This window comes from Solanum stenotomum, chromosome 11, assembly GCF_019186545.1.
Source record: "Solanum stenotomum isolate F172 chromosome 11, ASM1918654v1, whole genome shotgun sequence".
Taxonomy (NCBI): Eukaryota; Viridiplantae; Streptophyta; class Magnoliopsida; order Solanales; family Solanaceae; genus Solanum; species Solanum stenotomum.
The window spans coordinates 13,883,029-13,906,366 of NC_064292.1; the positions used below are offsets into that span (position 1 = coordinate 13,883,029).

The window sequence follows — 23,338 nt, forward strand, 5'->3', positions numbered from 1 at the left end:
CAAATTTTATGGAGTTCTAAGTAAAACAATCACAATAGCTTGAATACTTACCCTGTCTTGCAGAGAACAAGAGTGTTCCAAAAGGGAAGAAAGACTCATAATATTCTTGAAACATTCTAGATCACAAGTAATTTGAAGTGGCTGGACAGAGGCCTGTTTATACAAAGTTATAGGATGTCAATCTCTGAAAAACCTCCTGTTCAATAATTAAATAACTTATAACAGCTGCATAACATTGTGGTGATAGTAAAAAGTTTGCAACTGACTTAACTATTGTAAAAGCAAAGAAGATGACAATACCTTTACAGATAAAGTAGAATCCTGTTTTAGACGCGACATGTCAAGTTGGAAACTTAGAGAAGGTTGATGAATTTTGGGCTTTCCTCGATCAGAATTTACCTAAGGTAACAAAAGCATTTTAAGCTATAACAGTTTATAAACAAATATAATCTTAATTAGTTGCAAGAAGTGATGCGTATGCATAAATACAAGCAAACATAGAGGCAATTAACTAGCCACCTAGTTCATAGGGGTCAAAGATGCACAACTATTGATGGCAGAGACATTATAAGAGCAAACTATTAATTGAGAGCATTTTTGTTTAATTTGCCATACTTCAAGGGCATTTTTTACCCTTTTCCATTGAATTCATGAGCCATAAAATGAGTACAGTGGAAATATCAGAAGGAAAGATTTCAAATTGTTATCAAGACAGTAATCTTCTTGATGCGAGGCCAAAAATATATATTTTTAATAATTATTGCCTCACATTTATAATTTGTATTTGTCCTTTTTGAGCACAAGTTCTATGAATTGTGCTAAATAGTGTATTTTATGTAGAAGAAAACTGGTTTAAAGATGAAGAAGTTTGGAGCTAAAATAATTAAAGATGGAAGATTATAGAAGGAAATCAAGCAGACAGCTTAATGGATTAAATTGAATATTATATTAATATATATATATATATATACCAGTAAAATTACCCGCGCTTCGCGCAGAAATTTAATATCATGAAATTTATAAAATGATACTTAAAACCTATCGGTCATTAAAACAAAAACACTATATTATCTTACACACAAGATTATGTAGTAACAAATATTAATAAACGTAAAGGAAAATGAAAATTATTACATCTTATAATTTATCCTTAATAACATAAGCATAAATAAATTACTATAAAAATACATATCAGAATCTGTAACATAAGCAATGGTGTCAATGAGCCACTCAACAGGAGCAAAGTACACAAATATTTAATTGTGAAGAAGAAGAGGTTCAGAATTTTTGTTGTTTTAAAATTAAAATGAAAGGAAATCCCTCTATTTATAGACAACAAAGGATAGTGTAAAAAAATATTTATTGTGCCTTATTAGAAAGGTTACAACTATTTGGAAAAGTTGCAACCCTTCAGAAAGGTTAAAACCTTTCATAAAAGTCACAACTTTTCATAAAAGTCGCAACTCTTCATTAAAGCCGCAACTTTTATAAAAGTCACAACTTTCATAAAAGTCACAACTTTTCATAAAAGTCGCAACTCTTCATTATAGTCGCAACTTTTCATAAAAGTCTCAATTTTTCATGAAAGGGAAAGGCTAGTTTTGTAAATAAATAAATTAAAAGAAAATTCTGGTTTGTGGTGGCGCCACATAAGCGGGCTTAAGGTTCTCTTTTATATATATATATGATATGCAAAGTCGGCTGAAATTAAAGAAAGCAAATTGATGGTCGTTACTCATTGACACGTGGCAACTTCTGAAGGCACTTGCCAATTGATGAAAGGCGCTAATTGTTGAGGCGGTTGGACTGTTTCAGCCTGAACCCAATTCCTGTTGGTTTTGGGTTCTCAATTTGTTTTGGACTCAATTCTTTTATTTAGGGATTTCTACATCTATAAATAGTCCATAGGAATAAATATTATGGAGCATCAAGTATAAAGTTGTCAATACTTTGTAGGGTTTTTTTCCTTTTTCTTCTTTTATTAGACATTCGTAGTTCAAGACCCTTGTTCTGGAGTTGTAGCTACGGGTAATTGTTGAACATTGATTGTTTTGAATTAGTGTTGGTCGTCGCTTAAATTACTTTTGTATTCTTGTTTTAGTATTTCATGTTTGATAACTATAGAGATAAATATAGTCTATTCTTGAACTCGAGAGACGGAAAGGTAGATAGACAAAAGATTACAAAGAGCTCGATCTCTCTTACATATCACTTGTTTAGATTTGTGTTTAGGATTGACACTTGAACGAACACCGAGCTTGGTTACTAAACGGGGTAAAATATAAATGCTTGTCAATTGAGTACTGTCTATCCCCGCTCAACGATGTAGTTAGACAGTCAATTGGAGTACGCGATTAGAGGTCGAGAGATCATGATCATAAAATCAACTATGTAAATCATTATTTGATAACCGTAGTTTTTTTTTGGTTTCCCACCCGGTGTTCGGAGCCCACGTTGGAGCTCCGACTAAATCCGAATTGCGCACTGCAGGGCCCATTTAGGGGTGGCGCTCCCAACAGGATTTTCTTCATACCCAGGGCCTGAACCTGAGACATCTGGTTAAGGGTGACGCACTCCCACCAGTGCACCACAACCCATGTTGGTTGATAACCGTAGTTAATTCATGCATGAGATGTGATACATGAAACCTCAAGCACACTGCAGCCCTAGAATTATCCCACTTATTGGAAGTAATTTTATTATTTTATTCTTGCATTCTTAATATTCAATTATAAATTAAACTCTTTTGGCACGCTTGAATAAATAATTAGACTAGTATAATTCATTAGAATAGTTAATCGACAATTCCTTTGGATTTGATAATCCAGCTCTTTTAGAGCCACTATATTCCTTGCGCAATCACGTACACTTGCATGTGCAATTGGAAGTAACATGAATATGGACATGGCACTCAAAATTACTAACTTCTTTAACATAGACTAACCCTTGTTCGTAAAACGACTTGTTTGCTGAATGGATTAAGCATCTTGACCGAGTTTATTTCAGCAATGATAACAGCAGCCTCCTCCCAAGTCTCACACCCAACAGAAATCCCTTCAAGTACCAAACTGGCAATGTCATAACCCAGCTTCCTAGAAAATAAAACAGAAGCGCAACTTGTAAGTGCACCATAACATAAATCAATACAACTATAAATCTGGAACAAGTGAGGGTCGACTATGTGAATCGTCATTCCCCATGTTAATCCATTTCAACTCAATTCCATGTACTTCATAAAACAATAATCAACATAAAATAGGTATCAGGCCAAGGATCAAGAAAAGACAAACACACATATCGTCTTTGAACTGATTAGTCTTTTTATTGTATTCAGTAACTCCAGAGACATCACTGACATGTGTAAAGAAAGGGAGAGACTTCAAGGAAAGCAACTTTGTATGAAGTGTATACTATGATCCCGATCCCATAGAAAGAGGTGGCAAATAAAGCAAGAGTCTCCATTGCTTGTCCATTTCTAATTCAAAGTAGGTCCCCAGGTTGGTAGGTTATGCTTTTGAGGAGAGCTAAATCTTTTAAAAGAACAAGGAGAAAGGCTATTGAAACAGTTGAGTATAGATTTAAAATCACAAGAATGATTTCCAAAACTCAACCACTTAAATTTTGAACCATAATGACCAGAAAAGGAAAAATGTAGATTTAGTGTCAGATAAGTTTGTCTTTTACAAGTAAGACATCACACCCTACATGCTCCGTATACTAGCAGAAACTTGTTTGATGTTGAACTTCAATGAAGAGAAATAGATTTGATTGTCTGCAGGAGCATCATCATCCAGTGATAGAACAGGCTGGAACTTAGTAGCTTCATATATATCCTGTTAAAAAAAAGTGTCAGCAAGTATTTTTGGTCAAAAGTTGAAATTCATAGCAATCACGTTAATGCAAATACCAACCCTTTATAAACTACATCAAAAAGGACTAAGACAGATAATATGCATAATGAACTACAAGATGTTCCTTAGCTTTCCTACGCTACCACTATGTCATGTTTTATGCCCCTATATTCATAAGCTTTATTGCCTATCTTATGTTATTCTGTCTGCCTTATCATACAAGTGTTATTCCACGGTACTCATGTCCCTTTTGTGGGGGGTGCTGTAATTAACAATGCAGGTTCAGACGCTCGAGTGGCAGAACCACCACCACCTTGCTAGGCATTCACTTCACATCTCAGTTGTTAACGGTGGGATATTATCTGCCGTTGAGCCGAGGGACTATCGGAAAAAGCCTCTCTACCTCCAAGGTAGAGGTAAGGTCTACGTACACTCTACCCTCTCTAGCCACTATTTTGTGGGATACTATCTACCATTGAGCCGAGGGTCTATTGGAAACAACCTCTCTACCTACAAGGTAGGGGCAAGGTCTACGTACACTCTACCCTTCCTAGACACTATTTTGTGAGTTTACACTGGTATGTTGTTGTTGCTCTTTGGCATCTAGGGTCTTTCAGTGTCCTTCATATTGTCCGTGCATACTGGTCATCTTCATACAGAGACTAGTGCTTTTGTTACCTTATTTTAACCAATAAAAACCTTGATTTCTGCCTCCTATGATTTCTTCACATTTTGCCACCTTGTGTAGCTAGTCTCTACCTCTATTCTTTTTTTATGAAGTAAATGCTATCTATACCTCTTTTCTTTGAGAGAATTCTTTTGTTAATACCATACTTCCTGCCAGTCTATTAAGTATTAGTAATCTTTACAGGACGTCATGCTTTTCTACTTCTTTTTTGAAGATTCCAGGAATCTTATTGTTCCCTTCTTTCAGGTTTTCTTTAACACATTTAGCTTCTTGGCAAAAATGCAATTAAGTACACCATTAATGTGGTAACAATCCCAGCACTGCCCACTAGATCTACCATTTGTTTTAATCAAGGCCACGTGTCCCCAAATTTGAGGTAAGAACTACCTTTTTACCACTGTCCACAATATAGTAATAATGGACATTGACCACACTAGATCTTTGGTTATAGTAACTGTGTAAAATTTGAAGTCATTATCCCACTCCAACGAGTACAAAAGTTTATTCAGAAAATGGTATGTTAGCAGGTGGAGAAAGTACAGGGCGCAAGGTAAGCCCCACAAAAAGCATGCAAGTTTCTTTTCATCAAAAAAGTAGTAGTATGTAAGTTTCTGTGCCTACTTCCGTTCATACTGAGAATATGCCAATTATATTGATTCCACGTGACTTCAGAACTAAACAGTCCATTATGAACAACAAACAATATAATATTTGCTTATTTACCCTTTTTTTTGCTTATTATAGGCAATGCAGAGATAGGGAAGTAAAGGGAAAAGAGGTGATAAGGCTCACCTTGACCACATCATCAGAAATAACCCCAGAAAATTGGCTAGAATCATCAGTTCCTCCAGCACCAAGCATGCCACGTGATAGCCAATTTAACCATCCACGAGGCTTGCTGGACATATGCTCATCCTCCATAGGTTTCACAGTATTGACAATGTTGTTTACATTACTCAAAGATGAATTCAACAAAATATCCTGTAGACCCAGCGAAATCAATTATTTATATATTTATGTGTTCGCGTGTGGATATAAGGGAGTGATTATTCAACAAAAATGAAGAATAGCAATACAACAAGCATGAAAAAACAAACTGTTGAGACCCACTCCCCAAAAAATGTTCACTACTTATAGATAGTAATTCTCCGAACATTGTAAACTAAAAAGAAGGAATGATAAGGCACACTAATCTGTGTGTCTTATTTTCTTTTTTAGTCTCTTTCAAAATGATGCCTCTATACTAACTTGGCAACTCTTTGTTTCCAACATCTCACATGGCATATTTAAAACCACAAGATTAAAGGATAGTTAGGTATGGTACATTATACATATTTTTAGTTTAAAACCACAAGATTCAAAAGTCTTCTTTATTTTCTTCAACTTTGTGCCTAGTCAAACTAAGACAAACAAATTAAAACGGAGGAAGTAGGTGATTTCTTCCTATATGTCCAAGTCTAGGTGGACAAAGTTACCCGGTACGTATGTTGGTGGGAGATAGCAGGTACTCCTGCAATAATCGCGGTGCGTGCAAGCTAGACCGAACACCTCGGTAATTAAAAGAAATGAAACACGAAGCAAAATGATGAAATGACATATTCTCTGCCCATCCCCACCACTTCATTACATCTTTCTTTAACCATATAAAGAGCATATGCATCCCGCTATTCTCTCCATCTTAGAAGTGGATTCCTTCTCAAGGGAAATTGAGTACGACTACGTCTATGAAAAGCTTATTGAAAGAGGAGGAAAGAGCGTAAACTTGACTCTAAAAGTTTCAGTTGCCTCCCTCTCCCCCTCCCCCCAAAAAAAAAAAAAAAAAACAAACAAACAAAACTAAGTAGAGCATCAAAGTTACTTGGTTGATTATTTCGCCCTATCAAAGAAAATGTGACTTGGTTATTTTCGGTTGATACCATGCATATATTCAACATCTCCACTGATAACATTTACAACACCAACTATTATTATCATATCAGCTAGTTAATTCTTCTAAATGCAGAACGATTAGGAATGCAACACAATTTTGGCAATAATGACTAGCTCTTTCCAAGTTAAACATACCTGTAACTCACGTTCAGCAGTAGACCTGTAATTTAGGATGTCACCCACTTCAGATTTTTTCTCTATTTCCTCGAGCATCTGAAGAACATCCACATCAATCACCTGAGATTCAAAGTAAAGATAAACAGTGATCAAAATGCAAGCTCAAGGGACTGTGCAGCCCAGAACAGAAAAGTATTTTCAGCACTTTCAGATTAGTACCTTCCCCTAAAAGTTCGTGCCAAAATTGAAACAAGAATAGGTATTCAAGCTAGAAACTGGCTATCTGCACAACTGTGCAGCCCAGGACAAAAAGAAAATTCAGCCCTTTCATAATAGTACCTTCCCCTAAAAGTTTGTGCAAAAATTGATACTAGATTAGGTATTCAAACTAGAAACTGGCTGTCTGCACAACTGTTGTAATAGATTTACTCAAGAAGTTTAAAAGCAGGTCTAAATAATCACACCCCCTTGCCTTGTTTTAAGGGCAAAGAACGTAAACTGAAATTAGACAGGTGGAAGACTCAATATCTGTCTCTGGGAGGTAGACTGACTCTCCTTAATTCAGTTCTTGATGCCCTCCCGACATTCATGATGTCCGTGTTCCCAATTCCAACAGAGGTCACTAATAGGTTGGATAGCATCAGGAGGAACTTTTAGAGACAACGGAACAAAGAAAGAAAGCATTTTGCTTGGTTAAGTGGAAAGCACTAATTGGAAAGAAATATGGGGGACTGGAAATTAAGAATCTGAAGATACAGAGCAAGGCACTCAGAATGGATGACTCAGGAGGTTACTACACCTGATGGGATAAGCTTATGAAGATCCATTAGAGAGCTGTGGAGTGAATTCAAGACCAATACCAAGATGAAAGTGCTTAATGGGGAAACACTCACTTTTGAAAGGATGAATGGCATGAGGTTGGCAGTCTAGAAATGCTTTTTCCAGATATATACAATCTAGTTCTACACCAACAAAGAACTATAGCAGAACTTTGGACACCTCAAGGTTGGGGCTTTACTTTCGGAAGACAGTTTAATGACTGGGAAACTCAAAATGTGGCTGAATTTTTTAGCACAACTGAACAGTCCAGGGGGCTTCAGACAGGAGAAGACGTATTTTGGTGGCTGGGTAATAACAGTGGCTCTTTCAAGGTTTATGCAGATTACAAAATGATGAACCACTCCAATCAACAGTTAAACAACTGTCCTTGGAACATATTTGGAAAACCAAAATACCACACAAAGTAGCTTGCTTAGTGTGGCTTCTGGATAAGGAAGCAACCCTTACACAGGATAAATTGATGAGGAGAGGGATCCCATTATGTTCCAGATGTTCCTTTTATGGTGAAAAGGCAGAGACAATTAACCATTTATTCCTACACTGCACGAATACAGGACAACTTTGGAGAATATTCTTAAACCTCAAAGGCATATCATGGACTATGTGTAGAAAAGTGTAAGACACTCTTAAGAGTTGGGAGGAAGCAGGTCAGGCTAAGAACAGAAGTAGACGGAGAATTTTCCCAGTCAACATCTAGTGGACAATCTAGAAGGAGATGAACTCTAGATGTTTTGAGAATGTAGAAATAGTATGCAGAAGCTCAAGTTGAATTATCTCTTGTCCTGTGTTTTTTTTTGGTGTAATCAGTTATACTCAAATGATTTTGTTTCTATTGTTGATGTTTTAAATTCAATACAGGTATAGGACAGTAGAGTTTTGGAGTACTTCTGTAAATCAGTACGAGCCATGTACTATTTTGCTCATTATAAAATGTAGACACAGTTAACAGTTTCAAAAAAGAATTAAAATAGGAGTCTTCTCATGAAATGGTTGTGGAGATTAAATGTGAAAGTTGAGGTTTTATGGAGAAAGGAAATTATAAAAATTTGGGTGGATGAATATATGGTGTCAAATCTGGGTTCTACTCCACAGAGTGTTAGTGTCTGGAGAAATATTAGAAACTTGTTGCCACAGTTTTTGCAACAAGCTGCATTCAAAGGTAGGCAATGGGAGAAAAATAGATTTTTGGAAAAATAAATGGTTATTCTATATAATTTTGAAACTAAAGTTGAACAGAGGTTAGTCTATATTTATTTGCAGGGAAAACTATGTCAGTTTTCATCTTGATGAAGAATTGTCAGTGTATCACTGCAAATGCAAAACAAAGAACGTGGGATACAAAAACTGCAAGCAATCAGAGATATATTTCGTTAGGCAGTTTCCCATGGGAGTATATGCCCTTGTTCTTCAACTCTTTTCACTCATAGAATCCTCCAGATTTCTTAATCTCTCTCGTTATTATTTTCCCCTTTATGGGAGAAACATAACTTTTAAAGAATTTGCGTAACACAGGTATATATAACTTTAAAAAACTGATAGGCAACTGGGTTTGAAGTCACTAACCTGATCTTGTTGAAGGCATTTCAGTTTTATCTTGTACAAGTTCACATATTTCCGGCGGCAATTTCTAGCATGACAAATTTAAGTACAATTACTTTCACAATTAACTTTTATCGAATCTCAACATAAAATTAAAAGGGACAAGCAAAATGTCTCATCATTTATGAATAGTTGGTGTGACTGTCCGCATTGGTTGAGGGGATGAGTTGTTGTCTCCATATATAGTCTTGAACAATCCTTACACTTCAACTTTTGGGGTTGAGTGCGTTCACAGTCCACTTATTTTATAGTTGAAACACAATTTCATCCCTAAAAGGAACTCTCTATAGATGTACCAAAAAACTCTATACAGATGAAGCAAAAGTGTGGCAGGAAGAAATTTTACTCTGAATCACTTCAAACTAGCTTATTAAAGGAAAACTATAGAAAATCCTTTTAAGCAAACCCTAATGCTTCTATATTAAAAAAAGAAAAGATAAAAGCCAAAATGAAAAATATCTTCACTAAAAATGGTTGCATGCTCCGCAATTGTATCCATATGATAAGAGTTTAAAGCTATAGCCCTAAACAAGGTAAGATACCCAACTCTCTCGATCAAGAAGCTTATTAAAACAAAACAAGAGAAGTCAAAACAACTAGGAAATAAACCCTTGAGTACTAAGCAACTTATCAAATAACAGCAATAATAAGACTCCAAATTTCCAAAGTAAAAGAAAGTAGATAACGACTAGATTCACTGCAGTATGAACAGTAACTTTCTCTTCCCTTTGCTACACCAACTCTCAGACTCGGAAAAAAATTGTTGTCGTTTTTTCTTCTTTCATGAGATAAACCACACCAAAAGAATATATGTACATTCTGTGGAGAGAAATTAACAACAACATACCCAGTTAAATCCCAAAAGTGGGGTATGGAGAGGATATAATGTACGCAGACCTTACCACTACCACTACCTCGTAGAGGTAGAGAGGCTATTTTTGAAAGACCCACTGCTCGGATGCAGCAATTAAAGATACAAAGAAGAAAATATAGCAAGGCATAAGGAAATAGTTCAAAGTGTACCATAAGCGAGCAACAACAACAACAAAATAGTGCACTAATTGAAACAAAATAAACAACATGCTAGGATAGAGTATTGAAAGCAATAATAAATAATGATGGGTATCAAAAACAAGAACTACAATAATACAACTAGTACACTGGCAAAAACCAACCACCCTAAGCAAGACAACACTACACTACCTACTAACCTTCTACCCTAATATGTGTCCTCCACATCCTCATATCTAAGGTCATGTCCTCACTAATCTGAAGTTGCATCATATCATGATTTATCACCTCTCCCCAATATTTATTTGGTCTACCTCTACCTCTCCTCGTACCTTCTATAACCAGCCTCTCACACCTCCTTAGTGGTGCATCCATGCATCTCCTCTTCACATGTCCAAACCATCTCAATCGCGCTTCTCTCATCGGGTCCACCATGGAGACCACTCCCACCTTAATCCAAATATCCTCATTTCTAATCTCACCGCACCTAATATGACCACACATCCACCTTAGCATCCTTATCTCCGCAACATGCATCTGATGAACATGAGAGCTTTTGACTAGCCAACACTCCGCCCCATATAACAATGTTGGTCTAACCACCACTCTATAGAACTTGCCATTGAGTTAAATTGGTACTTTCTTATCACACAAGACTCCAGAGGCAAGCATCCACCTCATATTACACAAAAATGATAGAGTGCACAATAAAACGCACTCCAAAATCTCCAAACGTCTATGTTAATATTTCTACATGTTGTTCAGTCCAAACACCAGACAGGTCTGGGAACAAAACCCACCATTGAATGACTATAAGATAACGTGAAACGATTAGTATCTTCCTACATGAAGCATCCATCAGAAATGCTACACCCTCCATTGTAAACATGGGTGAGTACTGATGTAGTAGTATAGTCACTCGCCTTTCAACCATTAGGTTGCCATTCGAGGTATCACACATGGAAAAAGCAGTAAGATACCATTATTGATCCTTCGGGGGATGAGATGGGGCTTTGGGGATAGAATTAAGAGAAAATTCAAAATATTCATTTTGTATATGTGTTATGCAAAGACATATTTCTAGATTGCAATCATGGTAAAACATGCCACCTTAGGCATTTCTAATAATCATAGAAGGTCAAAGAGTGCTAGGGTTGTCAAATGTAGGTAAGATTTTATACGGTTTGCTCCTTCTAAGAGTCTAGCTCACCAATTAAATGTTTAATCTTTCCAGATTGCTAAGGAGCTGAACAATACTTTCAATCTCCAAATCATGGCCATCCCTCCTAAAAGTTATCTCCCATCCACAAATTTTACATTGAATAGCATCTTGTAAAATTATTACCTTTCTACCATTTCCAACATAACTATATCTTCTTGCGAAGAACACCTAAAAACACCCTAAATGTGTCATATTAATCATCGAACATTAAGGATACTGGGTGAAAGAAGATACAGGACTCAACAATAAGAATTTTCATTCTAATGAAATTTGAACTGACAAACTTCTTTTAAGAAAAGATTTCTTGTTAAATGTATAATCTTCACGTTTAGAGGTAACTTGTTTCCTTTATTCATGCATCATATATAAGTCACATATATTTATGGTCAATCTGTTTGGAAAAGTATCAAGACACTCTGCAATGATTTTAGAGGCAAAACATACTTCAAGTTGGGGGATGGTAGAAAGCTTAACTTTTGGCATGATGCTTGGTTGGGACGTACTCCTCTCAAGTTTTTTTTTAAATAACATGGTGTTCGAACTAGCTTGAACGCACCTCAACTAATTCCACAAGATACATGTCATCTCCCACCAGCAACAGGTACCAGGTAACTCTGTCCACCAAGACTAGGACTGATGGGAAGAAATCACCTAATGATTTTTCTCTACTGGGATTTGAACTTGAGACCTCATGGTTCTCAACCCACTTCATACCACTACGCCACACCAGTCCTCTTGATGTGAGGCCAAATTACATATTTTAAATCATTCTTTTCCTCATATTTAGTATTTATATTTGTCCTTTTTGAGCTTGGATTTTATGGATTGTGCTTAATAGTATATTTTATTTGTAGGATTAAATTGGTGGAAATATGAAGAAGTTTGGAGCTAAAACGAATTAAAGATGGAAGGTTGAAAAAGGAAATCAAGCAGGCAGCTTAATGGATTAAATGGAATATAATAATATAAAATATATAAGAATTGCATGCTGCAAAATTGCGAACTGCAAAAGAAATTAATGCCAGCAAGGGAAGAGAAGAATACAAATTGAAGAGCGGCTACAGTGTTTCACGCGTACAGGAATTCTTATTCCTTTTGGTTTTGGATTCCTATTTGTTTTGCACTCAATTATTTTATTTAGGGTTTCCAACATCTATAAATAGTTCATAAGAATAATTATTAAGGAAGGAGGATACAATGTAGAAATTAACTTATGATTTAGGGTTTCATCTTTCCTTCTCATTTATTTTATTTTACATCTTTTCTTTGAATGATTCATTGTAATTGCTTTATGTCTATGTGGAGTTAAACTTCTCGTTCTTGAATTATATTTACTTACAATATGATTGTTTGGTGATTTTAATTCGGCATGATTTGTTTATCATAGTAGTTGTTCTTATATTCTTGTGATTACTATTTTGATGCTTGATCACCAGTAGAATAAATTTACTGTCTTCTTTTGAACTCGGGAGAGGAAAAGCGGGATAGAACGTGGAATATAAGGAGCATGATCTTTTCTTGCATCTCTTGAATTGATTTGTGTCTAGAATAGGGATATACCTAGGTGCCTTGCTTGGCTCAAATACGGGAAGACAACGTAATGCTCCATAGTTGGTTCAGTTTATCCCCACTCAACGATATAGTTAGGCTATCAATTGTGGTAGACGGTTAGAGGTCGGGAGATCATGACTATATTATCAACCCCATGAATTAATAACTATATAATCAAATAAGTTCATGAAATTGATGCTAAAACATGATTGTTAGTTAAATCATAATCCTAGATCGATTCAATCATTGATTGTGTAAACATCTATCTTTTCTTAGTTAATTGCTTTTAAGTTCTTTTATCTTTATTTTTAGTTTAGTTAATATATTCATCTTTTGAAATCCTCCCCTTAAATAAATAATTAGAATTAGTATAATTTAGTAAATAGTTAATTGACAAGTCCTTTGGGTTCAATAATTCGGTTCTGTTAAGAGCCACTATATTACTTGCACGACCACCTACACTTGCGTGTGCAATTGGAAGCAACACCTCTCAAGTTAGCTTTCCCCATCCTTTTTTCCCTTCCAGCCAACCGGAACACTAGCTCTAGATGGAATATTATTTTCAGAAGGAACTGTAATGACTGGGAATTAGAAAGGACATCTTACTCCAATAAATAGGAATCCATTCTACAAATGCAGACAAGAAAGACATTTTTTGTTGGAAAGACAGGAAAGATGGTATCTTTTCAGTCAAGTAATGCTACACATTCACAGAATACAACATCAGTTTGGCTTTGGGAAAAAGTTTGGCGAAATTCTTCTCCTTACAAAGTCCAGATATTCAGTTGGTTAGTAGTCGAAAATGCATGTCTAACACAACCTAATTTGCAGCAGATGCTCTTTACAAGAAGAGCAACCAGAGGACACAAACCACCTCAAATTCTGCACAACTTTTTTAACATTTGGAACTAAGATGGACAACGCAAGGGATGCACACAAACTTTTACACAGTTGGCACACGAGGGGAGTGAGGGGAATGCATTCAAGAATTAGGAAGGCAAACTCAGCAACAATTTGATGGGTCATCATGAGAGAGAGAGGAACTCCAGAATTATAGAAAAAGTAGCTAGATCTTATTTTTGTACCACCCCNCGCCCCAAAAAAAAAAAAAATTAAAAACTTTTCTTAAAATAAATTATTACTTTTTGTTGATTTTGCCAACCCTAACCCCACACCCGGACAACTCCCACCCACACCAAAAAAAAATTATAAAAAACTTTTCAATTTGCGACCCCCATCCCCCTCCCCACCCCCACAATTTTTTATTTTTTATTTTCAAAAACAAATAGTGCATTAGGGATTTGTTATGATAAGTAAGTGATATTTGGGTATATATGGATTCTCATGTTTACCCATTTTGTCCATATTTGTATGAGCTTAAATAGGTTGAAGTCCATATTTACCCATTTAAGAAAATATGAGTGATACATTTAATTTAATATAGGAAAAATGGATCCATTTCACTTATATGGGCTGAAACTGCCACCCCTAGCAGTCTATGCACCTAAAGGATCAGATAGCAAGACAGCAAAAACTAAGCATCTAACAGGTATCGAAAAATTCTAAAGCATTTTCTATTGTCCATAGAAAGCATTAATTAATACATGCACAAGTAAAAAAGTGTATAACATATTACAAGAACAAGCTCAAGTACAATATATGGGTAAAGATATGTTATGATTGTATCTCTACTTCCCAACCAAAGAACCACAATCAAAAAGGAAAAATGGAACGAAGCTGAATATCGTAGTTTAGGGCACTGCCTAAACAATTAACCACTAGGTAGAGTAGCTACTGCTAAATACCAAGAAAATTCTGAGAATGCTACACTGTTCTAACACAGAGGAGAGGTTGGATTGCAGGGGTGATATCCAGGGCTATGGAGGAGTTTTCAGAATTTATTGATAACCATCTTCTAATTGATTTGCCTTTGACAGCTGCTAATTTCACATGGTCAAGGTCAGAGGAATCAATTTCCAAATCTTGGCTGGATAGATTTCTTGTTTCTACTTCTTGAGAGGAGCCGAATGTGATCCAATATCCTCTCCCGCAGTTGATCTCAGATTATTCATCAATCATGTGATTGAACAGTGGTAGAAGCAGAAGGATGAGATCTCCTTTCAGATTCCAGAATATGTGGCTACAAGTGACAGCTTTTGGAGATAATGTAGCCGAGTGGTGGATCAACTATGACATGGAGCGAAGACCTCCTTTCAGACTTGCTAAAAAATTAAAAATGCTCAAAAAATAATACAAGGGTGTCGAATAAGGAAGTGTTTAGAAGGGTAGAGGTGAAAATTAGGGAGATTATGAATAAGGTAGGGGAATTATTAGAAAAAATAGAGGTGGAAAGGGAGTTAGATGGTAGGGAAAAGGAGAAGAAAGAAGTTCCAAAAGGGGAGCTAGCTTCTTAGGCTTTGGCTCAAGAGACTAGTTGGAGACAAAAATCGAGGGCTTTGTGGCTGGAATAAGGGGATTCTAACACCAAATTCTTTCCCAGGGTAGCAGCAACAAATAACAGGAGGAGTCTAATAGAGATTGTGGAGGCTGGGGGGCCTTGTGGCTGGAAGAAAGGGATTCTAACACCAAATTCTTTCACAGGGTAGCAGCAACAAGTAACAGGAGGAATCTAATAGAGATTGTGGAGGCTGGGGGGAGACTTATGAGGGGGAAGAGGAGGTAGAGGGAGCTAAGCTATTGTTCAAAGAGGAAGCAAATTGGAGGCCTAAATTGGGGGTGGGTGGGTGTATTTTCCCAGAATGTTTTTTGGCCTAATTCTTCTGATGATGATTCAGATTGGAGGAGAAAATAGCGAGTGGTTAGGGAGGGCTATTGAGGAGGAAGAGGTGTGAGTGGCAGTAGAGAGTTACAAGGCCCCAAGTCTAGATGGTTTCACTCTGGCCTTCATTCAAAATTGTTGGAACACAGCCAAACTTGATGTTTTGAGTACTATTGATGAGTTTCAGAAGGGGTGAATACGAAAGGAACTTAAATGCCTTATTCATTGTCATCATTCCTAAGAAGGAAGGGGCTTCAAGCATCGGGGACTACAAACCTATTAGTATAGTGGGAAGCATCTAGTAGACTATTTCTAAGGGGCTTTCTACTTAAAGAGAGTTTTGCACGAGACCATTTCTTCATCGCAAAATGCTTTTGTCAAAGGAGGACAAATCCTAGATACATTTTGGTGGCTAATGAAGTAGTAGATTCGAGAAAGAAACCGGATGTGCTGGCTATTTTGTGCAAGCTTAGATCATGAGAAGGCTATGACCATGTAAATTGGAAGTTCTTGGATTTCAGATTTCTGAAGATGAGCTCTGGGGAGAAATAGAGGAAGTGGGTCAGATTTTGTATCTCTTCTATCAAATACTCAGTTTTGGTGAATAGCAATCCATATGGTTTTTTTGGTAGCATGAGGATTTTGAAGCAGCGAGATCCCTTTATCACCTATGCTTTTCATGTTGGTGATGGAAGCTCTAAGTAGGATGATGGACAGAGATGTTTTGGGCGATCATATCAAGGGTTGCGGTTAGTGGCAGTGGCACCATGTCGGTCACCCATCTCTTATTTGCAGATGATACTTTGGTGTTTTGTGATGCTGATGGGATCCAACTAGACTATCTTGTGTTAACTTGGTCCCAGAAGGTTTCAGGGCTTAAAATTAACCTCAGCAAATGTGAGATCATACATGTTGGGGCAGTTGATAACATTGACATGCTTTCCCAAGTCTTGCAATGCAGGGTAAGGGCTCTCCCTACTACCTACATATGACCTTTGGGAGCATCGAACCAGGATCTCGCCATTTGGAATCCGGTCATTTATAGAGTAAGAGAAGAGGTTGGCAGGGTGGAAGAAAAGATACGTATCGAGAGGAGGCAAAGAAATGCTTATTAAGAGCACGCAATCGAGTATCCCTACATATTACATGTCCCTGTTCAACAGATCTTCCCAGGTTATAGGTATGATGGAGAGGTTGCAAAGAGATTTTCCTTGGAATGTGCCGGACAAAGCAAAGAAGTTTCAGTTCGTTCAGTGGGAATTTGTGACATCTCCTAAACAGTGGGGAGGACTTGATGTTAAAGACTTGAAGACTTTCAACAAAGCTCATCTAGGTAAATGGTTGTGGAGATTTGGGATGGAGGGAGAAGCTTTGGTGAAATGGAAGAGGGGTGGAGAACAAAAGGGATTACTATGCCTTTTGAATGTGGTGTGTGGATGAATATAATGAAGGGGTGGGATGTTTTCGATGATAAATTACTTTTAGGGTTGGGAGGGGAACTGAGTTAGGTTTTGGGGGGAAAAAGTGTTGTGGAAATTTGGTGCTTATGGATGAATTCTCAGTACTGTATAGGGTTTCATGCCAAAGGGAATTATCTGATCCACGAGTTAGGGGGGCACAAGGGGGTGGAACTTTTTGGGATTTGAGGTTCAGGAGGAATTTTCAGGACTGGCAGGTGACAGATTTAGAGATTGCTAGATTTACTCCAAAAGCAATGTGAGCCAGTTGGATCCAATGCTTTGGGGCATAACAAAGTGTTTTCTATCAAGTCCTTCTATGGGAAGCTTTTGGTGAGGGTGGAGGATGTTTTTCCATATGGTGCGGTATGGATACCAAAGGTGCCAACTGCCGATGAAGATGTGCTTCTTCATGTGGTTAGCTACTAGAGGGTGATTTTGAGAACCTTCAGAAGTGAAAAAGTTGTCCACATAAGCTGGTGTTTCCTATGTAAGGAGACTCGTGGGGATGTGGATTATATTTTATTACATTGCAAATTAGCCACGAGGTTATGGGAGGATACGTTTACATGGTTTGATGTCACTTGGGTAATGACAAGATCAGTGAAGGAGTTGATGTTCAGTTGGAAGTAGAGCTAGGAGAAGAAGGCACAAGGCGTGAAATGCTACCCCTCTAGCTCTAATGTATGTGGGTCATTTGGAAAGAGAGAAATAGGAGACCTTTTGAAGGGCTAGAGATGAGATTTGCTCAATTGAGGAGTAGTCTCCAATCCCTTATTTTCTTTTGGTACACCCATGTAGTTTCTGTTTATATAGAGGATTGGGTGACTTTTGGAGAGAACCATATTTTGTAGTTCTCTTTTTGGTATATCTCTTGTATACAGCCAAGTTGGCCTTGTTATTATCAATGAAACCCTTGATTTGAAAAAAAAAAAGAAAAAAGAGTGCATCACTGGACTTTTTCATCACAGTAATGACATACCTAATTCCATCCAACACAAGTGGCACATGAATGCCAAGACAAAAAAGACAGGCCAGGGTATCAAAAATCATTAAACTTCCGTCAGCTAGTGAATAAGTTTCCTTTTTAATAATGAGTAGCTGGAGGATTTGAGTTTCAACATTCACAAAGTGCAAAAGAACATGAAGCTGAAATGAAATGTCAAATAATTAACTGTATTGGATTTACATCTAAATAATCTAATAAACAAAACAAAAAAGGAAGTCCTCCAAATGTTTTGCTATGTTGATCGGAGAAAAGTTTCTTGAGAAGATCAACTTACAGTCTCTCTCCAAGGTATTTCCAAGAAGTTCTCCTCAGCCTCTGTTGAACATCCAGTAAAACAGATTTTTGTGCATACTGCCACCATGCTGTTTGCCAGCCTTTAATCTTTTTACCTAAAGGACTCCACCAAGGACGAAACCGTCCATACCTACAATGGACAGACAACAGAACCACTTACAAGAACATCAACAATTTAGAAAGGATAATCTTTTCTGATGCATCTGATGGATGTTTACCCAAGAAGTAAGAAAGAATAGGATGTTTAAGCAACAAAAAAAAAAAGAATAGGATGAAAAACAGGAAAAGCATGTCTTAAACTAAATATAGAACGAAACACAGAAATGTTCGGAGCAGATATTCAAAACCTTTAATTGATAAATTAACATATTCATTGATATAGGGAGGAAAACTACTGTATACAAGTAGTTTCGGATTTTATTGATGATTAAATGTGATTAGTGGAGAATCATGTGTTGATATCCCAATACGAAGCCATGCAATATAAGGAACATTTAGGAGTGTGTTAAGCTAAGTAGTACTTCTAATGAGCATCACATTCTATATCTTGCACATAAATCAAAGGAAGTAAAGCTTAATCAAGATACTTGTCTCTGTACGAACTGAAAAAATAGAGGGAAAAAACATGTGGAGACGTCATTAAAACCTGAAATAAGCAGGCTACATGTATGCAGCTGCATGCTTTACCCAATAAATTTTGGCGTAACTTTCAAATGATAGCACATCACACTCCCTTTTTTCAGTCCATGAAATACAGACGCAGTGTTCAATTCTAATAGAGAGGGATACTGTTCCAAGCATCACAACATTTTTAACATTTTCAATTTTTTTGTGGAGCACAAAATTTATACCATCCAAGCATTGCTGAGCTTTCTGGAGAGTAATATTTCAGTATAGCTCAGTTCTAACATAAATAAGTTACATGTATTGGGGATTTATCACTTTTCTGTTATTGCAAAATTCATTTGTTGTTATGGAGATGAGAAAATCAACAGACAATGCAGGCTTTCCCCATAAGCTGTTAAAAATGTAAAACAGCAACTTAACACATAATTCTATTTGCATAGAGATTCTTTCATTCACCATATGTAATGACCCAAAAGGTCATTAATATAAAATTACCATTTTATCCCTCCCGATAGCTTCCCCGAGTCATTTCCGATCAGTCGGTGAAGTTGGTTTGAGAATTTTGGAACTATTCATTTCACTATAGTTAATTAGTTGACGGATAGTTGTTAAATAATTAATTTAATTAGTGGTTAATGGGCCAGGTCCATAATTTAATTACCCTATTTCACATGACTTAGGTATTAGAATAATTAAATAGGATTTTAGCATTTAATGAGCTATGCTCAAATAGGTGAAGGCGCGTAACACAAGACGGTAACATCTTTTTCCAGGTAAAAGCATACCAACGCCCTTACTCCTTCAATGTGTATAGAAAATTGTATTGCGTCTACATTAGTATATTAATATAATAGTTGTTAAGGAAAAGGAACAAAGTCAATTGAATTAGTACTGTTGTGAAAATCCTTAGGCCAAAAGTAGTGGGCATTTAAATTTTAACCAATAACTACGTAATGATGACAAAATTGAATAGGAAATGAGAGACATGATGAGGTAATCATTGGAAAATGATATTTTTACAGGAATTGGTTAATGTTCTGAATATTTCCTAGTAAACTTGAATAGTACTGGTTCGTTGTTAGAAGTCACGGGTTATGTATTAAATTAAGAATTACTTTGTGGTAATCATATTATGATTTAAGTTTTCATATATTGAGATAAGTAATTAAATATTAGATGTATTGTATTATATGGATTCCATTAGAGTTATGTTATTTGAAGGAATTGAGACTTAACCCTGGGCTTGAAATTTGAGAAATACGAGATTTGACATGTTAATTGGCATCAAGATTAGGAACTTGATTGTAGATTTGGGTGAGTTTTGGGTCTAGTCTAGATAAATATTAATATGGGTGTTGTTAGTTTCAAAATCTTATTGTGATTATTTATTTGAATAGATTGCATTGATTTGGAAGCCCAACGAAAGGGGAAGGCTCGAGTCCCAGAGTGAATTGTTGATTCAACCCTTGTTAAGTGTATAGAATCATGTATTTCTTTGTGGTATGTGTTGGGGAGTAATGGAATTTGGTGATGGATTGACTTGTTCATATTGAATGATCCTAATGAGGAAAAAGGGGTAATAAAAGGCAACTTAATTTTATATTGATGTGTGATGTGTTGAGAATGGTTTGAAAGGTTTATTGATTCATTGTTGATATTGTATCACAATTGTGTTGTGAATTGTGCATTGTTATGGAAATGGTCATCTTCTCATTAATTGTGTGAACATGTCATTTGCATTGGTTCTGAGACATGGTTGTGACAAGTGTTACATGAATTGAGGAAGAATAAACAATTAAAGAGGATGTACCATTTCGAAAGACGTGTCGCATGCCGCGACGGATATTATAATTTGAGGGGAGTGTCGCATGTCGCGACAGATATTATGATTCGAGGGACATGTCGCACGCCGCGACGCATATTATGATTTGAGGGACATGTTGCACGCCGCGACAAATTCTATTATCAAGGGTCGTGTCGCATGCCGCAACAAAGCCATGGAAATATATATCACCCATGGGTCTCGAATTGAGAGCATCGGGTGTGTATCGTTAGGTCATACATGCATTACTATACTTGACATTGCATTGCGCATCTTTTCATCTGTGAACTTGCGATTACTTTTCTGTGGAACTTGTGATTGGTGAACTTGATCTTGTGTGTGGCTGATCGATAATTGTTGAAGTGATGTTGTTGAACTATGTGCTATTGAAATTGTGAACTGTTAGGCTGGGCCAGTTTTATGCAGGTTATAGTTGTGGAGGTTCGGTTTGGGTGGTAGGAGTACCCGTATTCTATACCCTTAGCTTTGTGTTTAGGAGTTTGCTTGTTGAGTACCGTGTGGTTTGGTACTCACCCCTTGCTTCTACAATTGTGTAGGTTACAAGCCCAAATCTTCGTGATACTCTTTCTTCTTGTCTGAGGCTTCCTGTGGAGATTTGTGAGGTAGTTGTTTGTCATCTCAGCGGACCCTCTTACTCACATTTATGATCTTGTTCTACTTTAGAGATAACATCATTTGAGACTTGCATTTTCTTTCAAATCTATTGTAATACATTAGAGGCTTGTACACGTGACAACTAGGTTTTGGGGATTTAATTAAGTTGATTTGTTATCCGCATTATTATTTGTTGTTAAACATATCATTCTTATTTTACTTCCGCACTTATCGTTATATTAAGACGAGTGTCATCACATCCATTTTTTGGTCGTTACACCATAAATAAGATTTTAGCAGCTCAGCTAATCATGAAAATATATCGACTAGCACAGCTTAAACAGTACTCAGACTCCTTTTAAGTTGTTGGAATCAAAAATTCAGTTGAGAAAGCTGAAGCTCAAGGGAATGAATATGTAGATCATATATTAATAGGAGATGTTGAGAGACAAACAGCAATGCGATGGAACTTGGTAACTGTTTCTAGGTTGAGGACATCTAGTTCTCAATCTTTCTTTCATCAAGAAAATATCCTTCATTATAAAAGATGGGAAGGGGAAACAGGAAAAAAGTCCAAGAAAATCTCTCAATGTCTGAGTGAACACAAAATAGTTCAAGGTAAAACTATTGTGATCCTCAAAGAAAAGGTTTCTACAAGAAAGCTGATACAAATGAAAAACTATTGGATATGATTAAAAAAATTCAAGGCAAAAGGTGACAACATCTTACTTCTCTCTCAATTGACATGTCAGCAAATAATCACAAATGCTCAAGATCTGTTGTATTTGAATCTCATCCAGTGAAACAACCTAATATGCAATGAGAAAAGAAATCAGCAACTATGCTAATGAACGGCGAATGAAATTCTTTGACACAGTAGGAAATATCCTGTACTAACCACATTATTCAACTCTACACTTATGAAGTATTGAGGAACATCTTTCTCAAGCCTTCCTAAACGGTTCACCTATACAAGAATGGATAACAGCTCATTAGAAAACAAATGAAAAGGCAGGAAGTTTACAAACAAAAAAACATGTTAATTTCACCGTGTAATACAAAACAAGTGCACATGAGCCTATTTAAAAATTAGTCAACTCATCAAAATCTAATACAGATTTAAGTCAGGTAAATTTCCCATGTGGAAAAGAAAACTAAAACTATATATGAAAATGTTTAAATAGCTATTTAGAGCACAAAGTCATGTTCAACCATAGTTTTTACTTATTAGTACAAAAGAAAACCTGTAGTAGAGGTTTAATTGGTGAGTTTTAAGCATTAAGAGTTGGTGTGATATTCGTAACCACAATGGAAAGCTTCTAGAGAAAGGGAAAATGTTGGCTGCGGTGTGGTATATTCTTGGAGCTTTTCAAGATCACTTTCTCTTAAAACGCAGTACATGGGATTGAGTGGTACTTGTCCTTTATGTGGTGTAAGGCTATAGGCCTCTTATTTCACTCGACAAATCTTCAGAACACAATTTATCTCTTCTAGCCTGATGACAACTAGTTTTCCTCAGTGACATATTTTGATAGAGGTGGAGTCCAGGCCAACTTCCGTGCACCTTGATTACTCCACCACTGTCTACTACCTCACACCAGTACATGTACTGGGTAACTCTGCTAAACATATTTCATCTGCATATCAAAAATAGTAAAGCTTGAATTCAGATGGAAATGAGATGCGAGATAAGAATTTGGTTTTTCCATCAGTGCATCTTTTGTTGAACGATTTAGAGATAGCACATTAAGAATAAAGCTTCATGGGATTCTACCACTCAAATTTAATATTCAAATGCAAGATGAGAAGTTGGATGTCCATCATAATAGAAGCATCCTTACATCATATTTTCATTTTTCGAGATGCAAAACTGCCATTTTAGGGAGTTGTTAAGTAATGAAATGCACCTTTAATAGAGCAGAATAGA

At 36.5% G+C, this 23,338-nt stretch overlaps 1 protein-coding gene across 5 annotated transcripts in view; it reads right to left on the minus strand.

Moving 5' to 3' along the window:
- The window catches only part of LOC125845029 (uncharacterized), a 901,011-nt gene that overhangs the window by 861,129 nt on the left and 16,544 nt on the right, over window positions 1-23,338 (minus strand). For 4 of the 5 annotated variants that reach the window (XR_007444214.1, XM_049524413.1, XM_049524412.1 and 1 more), the window contains 10 exons: window positions 22,310-22,378; window positions 22,141-22,220; window positions 18,328-18,477; window positions 8,989-9,052; window positions 6,604-6,705; window positions 5,332-5,520; window positions 3,706-3,833; window positions 2,945-3,092; window positions 301-399; window positions 52-153 (listed from right to left, as the gene is read on the minus strand). Coding sequence is in view for 4 of the 5 variants with exons in the window: in XM_049524413.1 (XP_049380370.1) it covers window positions 52-153; window positions 301-399; window positions 2,945-3,092; window positions 3,706-3,833; window positions 5,332-5,520; window positions 6,604-6,705; window positions 8,989-9,052; window positions 18,328-18,477; window positions 22,141-22,220; window positions 22,310-22,378 (1,131 nt within the window). In the remaining variant the exon portion in view is untranslated. Of the gene's footprint in view, window positions 1-51; window positions 154-300; window positions 400-2,944; window positions 3,093-3,700; window positions 3,834-5,331; window positions 5,521-6,603; window positions 6,706-8,988; window positions 9,053-18,327; window positions 18,478-22,140; window positions 22,221-22,309; window positions 22,379-23,338 lie in introns of those variants that run through there. The other variant, XM_049524415.1, reaches the window with a different exon arrangement.